Source organism: Archocentrus centrarchus, chromosome 12 (genome assembly GCF_007364275.1).
Source record: "Archocentrus centrarchus isolate MPI-CPG fArcCen1 chromosome 12, fArcCen1, whole genome shotgun sequence".
Lineage (NCBI taxonomy): Eukaryota > Metazoa > Chordata > Actinopteri > Cichliformes > Cichlidae > Archocentrus > Archocentrus centrarchus.
The window spans coordinates 12,398,299-12,411,413 of record NC_044357.1 but is presented as its reverse complement, the minus strand read 5'-3'; the positions used below and the strand labels follow the sequence as shown (position 1 = coordinate 12,411,413).

At 38.8% G+C, this 13,115-nt stretch overlaps 1 protein-coding gene across 4 annotated transcripts in view; it reads right to left on the bottom strand.

Annotated features, from left to right (window-relative positions):
* The window catches only part of rgs3a (regulator of G protein signaling 3a), a 159,127-nt gene that overhangs the window by 74,361 nt on the left and 71,651 nt on the right, over positions 1-13,115 (bottom strand). For 3 of the 4 annotated variants that reach the window (XM_030742067.1, XM_030742061.1, XM_030742060.1), the window contains 5 exons: positions 12,168-12,600; positions 9,786-9,825; positions 9,083-9,429; positions 7,021-7,098; positions 3,566-3,677 (listed from right to left, as the gene is read on the bottom strand). In XM_030742067.1, the coding sequence (XP_030597927.1) occupies positions 3,566-3,677; positions 7,021-7,098; positions 9,083-9,429; positions 9,786-9,825; positions 12,168-12,600 (1,010 nt within the window). Of the gene's footprint in view, positions 1-3,565; positions 3,678-7,020; positions 7,099-7,319; positions 7,344-9,082; positions 9,430-9,785; positions 9,826-12,167; positions 12,601-13,115 lie in introns of those variants that run through there. The other variant, XM_030742062.1, reaches the window with a different exon arrangement.

The following is a 13,115-nucleotide window of genomic DNA, read 5'->3' as shown; positions in this document are numbered from 1 at the left end:
CTCTACATCTGCATCCTGTAAGCAGCAGCAGAAATACACACACTGATTCTTATTTGTGGTTTTTTTTTATGTTTATTTGTGTGATTGCTTGGTTTTGTTTTGAGGGGGGGGTTTTTTAATAGTAGTTTACCACAAGGTGTGTGAACTATAATGTATAATCAAGGCTCATGTGAAGTGCATCAGCAACACCAGAGGTCACTGTTGGATATATTTCTGATGTCAAAAAAACCAAACAGCAAAGCGCTGTCATACAACAGACTGTGAGAGGAGCTTGATGATTAACTAATTTAAAAACCTGATAGCAACGTTATCCATGATCAGTATGGTCTCAAAGAGAGGGAGGATTTCAAGATAACAGCTATGTCAGAGGTATAACATTTTCAGTATTTTACAGTCACTCAAGTTTTCTCATCAATCCACTGAAGAAATAAAAGTATTCTGTACCAAAAAAGTAAAAGATACCCATCTTACTGAGAACAGTTTAGACATACCTTTTTTAATTTTGCATTTTGGTTCAAGAGCTGCCAAAAGCTTCACGGCGAAGGTTAGTCTTGTTAGCTTGTTTAGTGTAATGACAGTGTTTGGATTGACACATGGCAATTTTGGCTTTACCAATGTTTTTTACACTTTCACTGTTTCCCACGCTCCTCTGCCTACTATTGGGGTGACAGGAACACAGGAAAGCCCTTTTATTGAACTTGTTCTGTGTCATTATACACACACACGCATAAAACACGCCCTCACCGAAACAAACACAATCCCCCCGGCGCCTCTTTCCTGAGTGACGCTGCTGAAGCGAAATAACAATGACAGGCAGCAGGGTGGAGATGTGTGTCTCCCTGCGTGCATATGTGCATGTGTGTCTTCTCGTGAAGCACACACAGACACGCAAACTCAACTGAATCCCCACCCTGGTGATCACTGATTGTTTGGGTGCAGGATGGAGGTCAGAACCGGCTAAGAGGAGACTAGCAGGGAGGACAGAGCAGCTCAGAAATGCTGCTAGAGTTAACACAGTCCTATCCTGTTACGTTAGCTGCAACGAGAGTGTGTAAATATTTCCTATTTCTGTTTATCCTAATTCATTAAAAGACATATCAGCTTGTTGAAGGAATGAATGAATACACAATTTGACAAAACCTTGAACCTGGAATTACCAAAAAAAGAATTATATAATAAGACCTGAAAGTGAAGCAAATGTGGATGTTTCCCAAACCTGTATATTTTTATTAGCCAGCAGGCTAAAAAAATGTCCTGTTTCAAACATACACGTGGCTGTACAGAAGTCTTTGAGCAAACAGTCCTACTTCTCACTTAAATTATGACCTCAGTAATCACTTTCCTGAAGAGTCTCAGTTTCTATTTTCAAGCAATTTTTTTTTTTTTTTTTTTTTAATAAAACACCATTTTTAAAGATTTATTTTCAGGCTTTTTGCCTTTATTTGATAGTTGAGCATTAAAGAGTTGACTGGAAAGTGGGGAAGGACACACAGCAAAAGGGCCACAGGTCAGATTCAAATCTAAGCTGCTGCATTTCAGTCATATGATGTATAACCTCCTGCTCAACCAGTGAGCTAAACTAGCATTCCACGTCCACCAGTTTACATTAAAATCTTTTAAAGTTTCCATTTAGAGTAAACAAAACAAGAACGCAGGCAAATCAATGCCATAAATGTTCGATTTGAAGCTTTAAAATTATGGTCCCCAAATGTGGGCACATTAATTGTTTATATACAGTCTGTGACACAGATTTGTCTGTGTTGAAATCATTCCTTTATAATATAAGTGTGAAAAAAAAACAATATGAAAACTAAATAACACCAACTTCATTGTCAAATCCCACGGTCCTCTGGGAAGAGATTCAGATCAGTCAAGTCCAAAACCAACAGATCAAAAACCTAGAAACCTGTTTCTTCCCACTACGTCCCTCCCCTCCTTAAGACTGTGGACTAATAAATCTCTGCCCAAAGAACAGGAAGTGCCATTTTTAAACATGTCATTCTAATTTCTTGTGCCACATTGCATTTTGCACTGTTATTCTGCATAAACTATAAACACTTCTGTATAAACACAGTGTTTGCCTCAATCTCTATTTGTTTTATATTTATGCTACTGTCTATTTTTGTATTCTGCTGACAAACCTAAAGCTGCTAAACACTTTTTCATTGTTTTGAGAACCACAATAAAGACCTATTCTATTCTATTCTAAATAAAAATTGAAAAAAAAAAATATTCTGTTAGATTTTACTCCATGACCTATTATCTATTGTTAGCATTTTTAGTGTTCTTTTCTTGTGGACTACACATAGCTATGAAAAAGTACAACAAGAAGCCCCAAAGAAAAACTACAAAACTACAAAAACTACAAACACAAAGAGAATCCATCATGACTAAATCTAACAGACATCTATTGTTGAGATACTGAAAGTGAGCTTGAAACTTCTGGCAGAAAGGAATTTGTTACGCTACAGTTTTATTAGTTTTGCCTGAATTTAAAATGACAAAGCCAAAGACAAAGTTGGTTAAAACCGGTTCAACGAGAACTTTTGTGGCAACAACAATTCTATGGGCAACATTTCCTGTACTTTGTGTAGAATGCTCGTTCACATCTGCTTTAGTTACCAAGTGAAAAATCAATCCTTGTGCACTTGTTTGCACCTTGATATCTCTTTTTAATGTAATTGTAATCATATATATAATTATATATGTATATTACATATACATATATAATTACAAAGAGAGAAATCATAATCATTATTCTCTACAGAATCGTAGCAGTGGAGACTATGTGGTCATACGAGGCCACCCACAGGGTGATATCTCCACGCAGGCTCAGATCCAGGTCACGGTGATCTCAGACCCCCAGTTGTCTCACCTTTTACTACACTGCCATAAAGACTTCAGTCTGGGACAGAACAGATGCTTCCCCTTCCCCTTACTTTATGTTATGTGGAAATCACATTCTCACAATATCAAGCTTGCATTTTGGTTTAAACCCAACCTTTGCAGCAGTCAGCTAGTTATAACTGTTGCTTACCCATGCACATGTCTAAGTAGACCCTCTCTCTCTCCCATCCCTGTCCCAGTAACACCTCCTGACCCTGTCCCTGCCCTCACCCACTGCTCTAAACACAGTAAGCCCTATTTGTTTAATTTGCCCGTGCTTTGTGTCGTCATGCTGGCCAAACTATTCTCTCCATAACAGCAGAGGGAATGATTGTTTACACAAAGGTGAAATAAAAAGACAAAGCAACAGGAAATTGGACAGTCTTTCCCTAAATATCCTTTGGTTAAGCTCAACTGAAAGTACTACTGCAGTCATGGTGCTTTGTGTTTATTTCTGGTTTTACTGTCTGTGTGTGCTACATTTCCTTTCTTACTCTGTGCTGAATTGTAATGTTTTAACCTGATAACATACACACAGAGACTGCACAGAGCTTCTGGGGAGTTTTTGGACTGTTAAGAAACTTGTTGGTGCACTAAAGATGAATTTATTAAATCTATATGATCATCTCAACATATGAAAAATCTCCAAATCACAGTTCCTGTGTTAAGGTTTACATACCATCCTGGAGTCGCAGCTGCCGGAGGTACAGGGGACTCTGAAGAACATTACACCTGCCTGGCTCGCTCTCTCTTGTCACTAGCATTAGGTCACTATAGACAAACACAGTAACCTAAAAGAGATGGAGGAGGAATATTAAAAAGAGAAGAACGGGAAATTGAACAGAAGGGGATGGAGGGCAGGATGTGAGAATTGGGGGTGGGGGTGGGGGGTTGCATTATATCTCAGATGGTCTCACTTTAGCTTTGCACCTTACAAAAACACCTCACAACTCAGTTAACTACACATACACCACTGAATATTTGGTGGGTTTCACGTCTTTACAATTTTCCCCCATCTCACGTCCTAGCACAGGAAATGCAGTTCGCACATACCCAGCTATGGTCATACATATACATCCTCCCACATGGTGGTTTGATGTCTGAATATCAACTATGTGCTGCAAAGTATACTGACTTACTGCACAGCTTCTCTTTCAAAAGCCTTTCACAATTAGCTTGATGAGGCATTTAATGACTATAAAAATCTAAATATCAACGAGCATATCGCATTATTACCTTTTTACTTATTTAGAGCACACACACGATTTAAATCTAAGTGACTTCCGTTCAATAGATGATCAATTGTGTGTAACATGCCAAGACAGCCCACGTCTGGCTTTGTGTTTCTGCAGTGCTAAGGTATGAAAGATCAAATGAACTGAGACCGGAACAAAGGAGGAAGAAATCAAGATAAACAAGCAGAGGATAAAAACAAAGAACAGACCTAAATTTTCCGTAAAAAAAAAAAAGACCTCTTACGTGAGCAGGTGCAAACATGCAACGTAACACACAAACTATAAGTCATGCAGACGGGCAATGTTTCAAGACAATGTTTTTGCTTTGGTGGCTTCCTCTGAGGGGTGAGATAGCAGAGGGTATTTCAGATGTAGCCAGCATGTGGTTAGTGTGTGTGTGTATGTGTGTGTGTGTGTGTGTGTGTGTGTGTGTGTGTGTGTGTGTGTGCCTGTGTGTGTGTAGATTTGAGGGGGTGGAAGACAATGTAGTAGTAAGAGTGAAAAGTAAAGGACAAAGTGCATTAGAGCAGCAGTTTTCACACAGAGAAGCACACATACTTATAATACATAATATGTGTAATATTTGTACAAACCTGTGCACAAACACAAGTGTACACATCAAGCATTTACAACATTTTCCACACATATTTGCTACTTTGGATCTCTGTCTCGTTAAATCTTTGTCTGCATTTCACCAACTTTTTTGTGCATCCTCACATAAATGCTGAGCTTCATAATTCATGCAACAATTTGTCTAATTAAGACTTCCATCCATCCATTTTCATAACCACTTATCCTTAATCATTTATGCAGACTATACCAGCCCACACTGAAAAAGAAGTGGGGTGCACCCTTGACAGGTCTATGCTGAGCAGAATGAAGCATAAGGTGCAGAAAAGCCAAATGTAATGTACTCCTATGTGGACGCAGGGTCTCAGCAGGTCAGAACTGATGACTGAAATATTAATAGTCATTGTTATTTGAGCATATTTAGTGTAATTTATTGTAACTAATGCAAATGTAATGCCAATATCCTGTATTGTTACCTATTGCAATCAAAAACTTGCACTGTTGTTTGCTGCTACAGTGGTTCAGATACAGTATTTTGAAAAGTGATAACATGAATCACAAAATATTGCAATATTACAATTAAGTAAAGAATAGCATTCTAATAAAGCATCAATGGATATTTTGTCAATAAGCAGACCCAGCATGCTTTATAAGTTGAATTATTAGATTTAATGATAACATATCTATGTATTACATCTTTAAAAGCACATAAAGTTAATGAACTTACATCTCTTACATGAAAAGATGACACTGAAATCTTACTGTTACCTATGTTGACAAAATTTCACTTTGCACTAAATATGAATTTCCACTTATTCTTTGTGTGTGGATGTAACTGTTAAAGTGCTACATATTTGTTTGCCTCCTAGTCAGAGTCACACAACTCAGATGAATAAAGAGTAAAAGCTGGAACAACACAGAGAGAGTGGCAGAGTGGAGAGAAACTCCCTCCTGACAAACACTGCCTGCTAAATATTTGTTTTATCCCTGATCCCAGAGAGAGTCCATTATTATACTTCCATGCCAGCAGTGGCTCCACTTTACTGCACTGCATATAGCCAAGATTATGTGACAGGGTATTTAAGTAACTGTGGCCAAAGCTGAATTCAACAGTGCAATACGCTTTCCTTTTAGTGTATGCAGTCCAGCCCACACAGACCTGCTTCACATGCATCTTTAAAAAAAAAAACATTTGAAACACGAAACAATCACCTTAAATTTCCAAGACACATACACCTGTGTCATCCACATCTGCTGAAACATTATAAAGTTCCCTTTTCCATGAATATACACACTCATCAAGGTCATGCAAGTATTTGTAAGACAAATATCACTTAATGAGAACAACAGGCGCTACCCTTTTATGAGATTACGTTACCAGGTTAGCGATTGTTATGTGGTATTTCATAAAGTGTTTTTACATATATAACATGACAACTTCTACAGACGCCAGCACCATTTAGGTCCTTGCTACAGAGAAAAATGGAATATTTCACATTTTTTAATTTAAAACATTTCTTAACTTGTGATATAGTATACCATTTTTAATAATGTTAGGTTAATTGGTGATTCTAAATTGCCCATATGTGTGAGTGTGAATAATTGTCTGTCTCCCTGTGTTAGCCCTGCGACAGGCTGGCGACCTATACAGGGGGTACACTGCCTCTCACCCTATTACAGCTAGGATAGGCTCCAGCCTCCCACCCCACCTCCGACCCCCCCCAAAAAAAAGGATAAGTGGAAGAGAATGGATGGATGGATGAATGATATATCAAAAAGCAACTTTTGATGCATAAAACTCAATTTATCTGTCAGACTGATCTTCGCTGCTCTCTTTCTTATCCATTATTGATTTTCTTGACTCATGTGGAGAGCTTCAGTTCAAACAGCCCCTCTCTCCTGCACTCCCCTCCTCCTGATATGTGTGTGTGTGTGTGTGTGTGTGTGTGTGTGTGTGTGTGTGTGTGTGTGTGTGTGTGTGTGTGTGTGTGTGTGTGTGTGTGTGTGTGTGTGTGTGAGCGCGCGCATCAAGGCAATAGACCATCACTTTCACTTTGGCCAACTAAAAAAACACGAAAGAGGATTTAATAAACCAACAAAATGTTTGCCACTGTTCAGACGTTGATGCTACAGTCATATGAAAGAACTCTCTGAAACAGCAGATCATGCATCGCACACCTTAGACGGCATCCCGCATGATGAGAGCACATTAACTTTTTAGACACATGTATTAAAGAAAATTAACATGCATATGACCACAGCATATGCATGTTATATCTTTGCATATGACCAAAGATAAACACATTCTTAGTGTACTGTTAGCTCTTACCTTAAGCGAGTGGTGCTTGCTCTCATGTAGTATCATCTCTTCAGATATGATGAGCGTTCGGCTGCAGAGGTCAAGCGGCTGCAACAACAATCATAGAGAGATTAGTAAACAACATTACTGAATTGAATTCTCATTCATTTATTCATAACCAGCAGCTTTAAGGACAATAATGCTTGTACAGCATTTTCCATATGCTCAATACTACCCTAACCTCTTGAACATATGTTGAGTATTTTTCAAGCAAAAATCCAAAAACATAATACTGCATCTGTCATTGGTTAGTTGAAAAGTTGCAGTACCAAATCCATTTTGGCTCCCAAATCCAATCGATCTGCGTAAAAGCAAAAAGGGCTCTTTTCTACTGATGGAAATGCTGCTGAAACTGATTCTGTTGAGACAGAAAGCAAGTTGAAACTGAGAGGCAGTTGTGCGGTCGAGCATGACACGACAGTGACACTTAAAATGAACTAGAATGGCAATGTGGGAGGAGGGGACTTCCTCTCAAGTCCAGGGTGTGACAAAGGCCCAATTCAATATGTGTGCATGTGCAACATTTGAATACTGAGTAAAGCAGGGTCAGGGCTGCACGTTTGTATACATGACTCTATATGAAGGAAGTACCAACTCAGTCAGCGTGTTTTCAAAGTGCAAAAGTCTATCGCAGCTTAAGTTAGCAAAGGCATTTGACATGTTTCAGTAGGCGCAACAGTTATCTCACTGTGGTCAATACACCACATGCACATAAATGCAAAACTGAGCAGTTAAATAGTGATAACACTTGACTTAACATAACTCGCCTCTTGGGCTACTCCCACTTTGTTGGAAAAAACATAGTTTTGCAATTTTGTTCTGCACACAACTGGATGTTCTTGAATTGTTTGCATAGAACTCGACTAGAAGTCAAAATAAATGATTCACTTTGATCTAAAACGTACGGTAAGGAAAACATCAGCCTGGCATCTCATACAGTAACACTGGCCTTCTCCCTCTTTTCACAGACTGTCGAGTGTTATCGCCTGAAGAAAGATTACAGAAAAAAAATACGCAGCTCTAGCATCTGTTGCGTGTGAAAATAGCTCCCCGATGACTTGCAAAACATGAGAACGTCTCAAACAGTAATGTCTAAATATTTCCTAACTGCAAAACCTGAAATGTCTTTTTTTCCTTTTGACACAAATGCAGATGGGGGAAAATATTCATATCTAATACATGTGGACAACTTGTGAAAACTGTTTTTCAGAGTATTACAGTGGCCTGTTGGTTGGACAGAACAGTTGCATCCACAGTCCAAGTCCAGATGGGGGCATATGCATGTCATACACTGCTCACTCTGTCCACACTCGGTCTGTATTTATACTTTCTACTGAAAAGAGCAGCAGATTACCTGGAAGATAAGTCTATTTGCTTTTTTGCTTAGGGTTCAAATTGGTTCAGTAAAATCTAGGGACTGCATCCACTCACTCTCAGCTGTGAGTAAAAGTAGTGTTTAAAACATACTGGGGTGCATGCAGGAACAGGACCGCAATGAATATGAAGCTTAGGCTTAAGTTGAATGGGGAAGATCTGTAATTAGTCATCTGCCTACTTTCCCAGGTGTCTGGTTGCTTCTCTTTTTGACATCACTTCCACTTTCCCATGCTGCCAAACCCAGTGCTAACTTCATCACCTCTAGTCCAGTCATCTTTCTGCCCACCTTCCTTGAGCCAATCACCTTCCGCTCGGCATGCTTTAAATATCATTGGGCCTCTGTAATTCTCCCTTTCAGACTCATTTGTGCAACACACCACCTCCCCTTCACCACCCAAGAGTTCCATCCAAGCCTCCATCTTGATCTCCACCACCACCAGCATCTAGATTCTGGGGTTCCTGCCCTAATTCCTGTCTCCACTGGAATTCCCTTCTGCTTCAAGGGACATCGGAGTCTAATTGCCAAATAGCTGATTGTATTTCTTATCAATAAATCATGTTCAATTCCTCCTAATGATCTCTCCTTATTGAAATAACATAATGCACAATCGCAACTGTTACACACACATTAAAAAAAAAAAAAAAAAAGATGTACCTGAACAAAAATGGGGAAGATAAGGATCTTGGGCGCCAGTTTAACATATCCATAATTGGCATGTGGAGCATGTGATCGGACAATGGTGCAGTTCTGGTAGTTGGCAAAATTGGCATTCTGCTGTTGGTAGTTGGCCACACCAGCATTAGTGGAGGCAGGTGGTGCCTTCGATATCTTGGAGTTGTTAGATCGACGTAGGAAGCCAGTACGGCTGGAGAGACCAACACCGCCACCGCTGCTACTGCCACCTCCACCACCAACTCCACCCATACCTCCAGAAAAAGCAACCCCACCACCACTCTGGGACTGAGGACCAGGAGCCTGTCGCGTGGGGATTAACCTTGCAGCTGTGGAACAAAAATTAAAAAAAAAAAAAAAGACTGATACTCTTCTCAAATATGAATGCTCAATATGATGATTAAAGCAGTAAACTAACTTAAAGCTGTAAAGCATAGGGAGAGCAAAGAAGAGAGACAGGAGACAAAATCTAACAGCAAGCGCGAGAATGTAAAGCATTAAACAAAAAAGTAATTTAGAAGTATATTTTGGACAGGTTATATTTCTACTTTAATTTGAGGCTGTTACGATGCCAGATGTTTATAGAATTTAATTATACGCAAACACTAATGTTGATCTACACCCACAGTAGAGCACCTAACAAAACACTCATTTAATTTATACAGATATTAATATTGCGTCTTACCTAATGTCCCCTGCTTGTCTGGGTAAACAGGCCTCAAGATCTGAAAGCAGAAAAATATGAGCTTAATATCAAATCCAAATCTAAATAGAAATAGAAATAAAAAAGAAATGTTGACATTCAAAAGTGGTGAAAAGAGATAATGTATGCAGTTTTATCATTTCTAAACTGAGTATCAGTTCTGAGCTTAACTTTCTGCGGTGACACTGATGGCGTCACATGCAGGATATCTGGATTTTAACTGTTTGCAAAAAGACATATTTCTAAATCAACTGTCATTTTAAAAAAAAATGTACTGTACATTTGGTTTAGTTTCTAGGACACTTTTGAGCCCATTTGAATTTTAGGCTGGACTCACCGAGGCAGTAATGGTTTCTGCTTGTCATAACCTATCACAATCTACTGAGAGGGTAAGGCTAGGGATCTGCCATGCAGTTCAGATTATTACAGCAGGTGGATGGGGATTTGGTAAAGTACCAACAAAAATTTAAATATATGTATCATTATCATACTTTCTGCCTGCTGATTTGGATAAATATTTCATTTTATTTAGTGCTGGTTTTCAAAGCTCTTTGTTTGTGTCTGTGTGGCCTGCTACTAACATGACCCATTTCCACAGGGCTTTCAGTATATTTAGCCTGGCCAAAAAAGAATCCCCTCAATCTCTGCCTCCTTCTTTTGTTTGAGATAGAAGTTGTAGCTACAGTATTTGAAAGGGAGGGCAGTTTCACTATGCTGGCATGTGCATGTTCTTTCTGAAGCTGTAGTCTCTTCCTTCAATATACCTTTATTTTTTTCTGAATCAGCATGTCTTCTTTCCAATATAATTTGGTAATTTGGTATCACTACCGTTAAATGAACCTAGATCTGAAAAGCACACGGATGCAGGTGTGTACCTCATGATGCACCCACAGGGACACACGCATTACTTACACACACAGAGCTTCAAGTTCACAGACTTACAAGCAAGGACACAACTCTACATATCTGCATCAGATGGATATAGTTAGTTAATTTTGTGAAGGTTGTGCAAATGTAGAAAGAATCTAGATTAAAATCACTAAAGATAGACAGAAGGTCACAAACACATGCCGAATCTTTTGAACCAACTCGTATTTTTTTTGTTTGTTTGTTTTTTGTGGTGATTAGTTAGTGGGTTAGTATCATTTGGTTAGCTTAGGAATTCAGATCAGTCTTTTGGGGGGGGGTTTTGTACTTTGCTTTATTTTGTTATCATGATGAAAGCTTTTACCTCATATACAAGATCACTGAATGCAAAAATACAGTGCTTAAAAAATATATTGGGCCACTTGGCATTAAAAACAAGAAAACACAAATATTTTATAAATCTGTCAGAAACTTGTTTACAGCTAAAATTTCTATTATTTTAAAGGCAAAGAAAAAAGAAAAAGATACGTTTTTATACCCAAATTTGAGCCGGCACAAATTAATCAGGTGTAACATTAAACCACTAAAACTAATTTTTCTATTCAGGAATGCAAGTATCTGTAATTTGCCATCTTATTCAAAAAAATAACAATTTGCTTTACAATTTTTTTCTTTTTTTGTAAATTAGAAAACTAATGGATAATAACAATAACCGTATTTTAGCATTAAAAATGTAATTTCGATTGAAGAGCTGGCTCATACTGGTGGTGAACCATTATAGAAACATAAAAGAAGATTTTGGTAATTACCAATATTGTTAATTTAGGGCAGCTGTGGCATGAACCTTACAATGGGTGGGGATCTAATAAATTTGTTAAGCACTATAAGTACATGCTGTATAAAATGTCATATACATGTCCTAATGTTCATGTACATGCATGTTATTCAGAAAGTGCATCTAAAATTGAAGAGCCATTTATTTTTAAAGTACTGCTTTAAAATCTGCTAGATAAATTAACTGATATATACAGTACCAGGCAAAAGTTTGGACACACTTCACCATTCATATGAATGTGTCCAAACTTTTGACTGCTACTGTATATATATATATATATATATATTTACTCTAATATGAACCATGTGTGGCACAAAAAATATTGCAAAAGCTTCACATAATACAGGCATATAATGTTACTGACAGCTCTATTTTATATGTTATTGTATCCTCTTGTTTTTCAGTCTATTACTCCATATTTACATGACACTGAACTATATGCACAGTATGTAGTGTGTTCTAGACATATTATAGACCACAAATCAATGAGACAGCAGTAAACCAAAGGGCCCAGACATACTGTACATACAGTCCATCTATCTATCAGCACCAGGGATGTAAGGTAAGGAGACATATCTAGGGTGAGCCACCATATGACCATGGTGAGGATGAGGAGGACGGAGAAGATGATGAAGATGCAGCCCACCACCAGTCTGCGGTACCTGGCTTCCAGGGTTGATGGGTGCCAGGATGATGTAGTTATCCCCGTTGGATGCCTTCACTCTAGTTCCCTTCAGAGTGGCAGTGTGAGGATGATGGAGGTGTCGTGGCTTCCCATCCAGCTCCTCAGCCGACCCTCCCTGGGCCCCCCATGCCAGGGTCCCCATGCCTACGCTGCTGCTATTTCCAGCTTCAGAGCCGTTCACCAGTAGCCTACGGGCTGCAGTGGCACGGTGGTGGGCTGGGAGGGGTGGCACAGCTGGGGGGGTTTTACTTGTGCCAACATCTGGTACACGCCTACGGATGGGGGGTGACGGGGCATCATAGTTTGAGGTGGAGGGTTTGTAGGAGGGCCGGTGGATGAGACCCTCAAAATTAGGTTTAGCTGAAGGACCAGTTCGCCACACTACCACTGTGATTTCATTAGCACTGTTTCTGAAACAAGACAGACAAATGATGGTTCAGAAAACTCCTGTGCCACTTAATTTATGAAACTCCACAACAAAAAGAAGAGTGAAACAAACTTTCTACTATTTAAAAAAGAGTCTTCTATATTTACTGTATGTCTGTAAAAAATAAAATCCAAAACAGAAAGAAACCTGTTTTTGAAAATAAACTGCACCACTGTATCAGAAACATAAATATGAGAAACTAAATGAGAAGAAAACAGACTATCAGACCCTTAAAAGTTTAACTAAGATTATGCTGCTGACTGCTGATAAATCACTGACTTCATAACATGTAATTGCAGAGCTATTCCCACATCACTTCAGTGTAAATGGATTTCCTTTTGACTTCTGACAGTCTCAGCTTCTGAAATGAAAGATCTGTAAACATCACAGACCTAGCTTAGGGAGTCTCTCACATCAGAAGGGCTTAGACTGATCTGTAACTCAATTTGGAGGCAACAATTACCTCTGAAAACCTCTTTGCCTCTCTGATAACTTTCC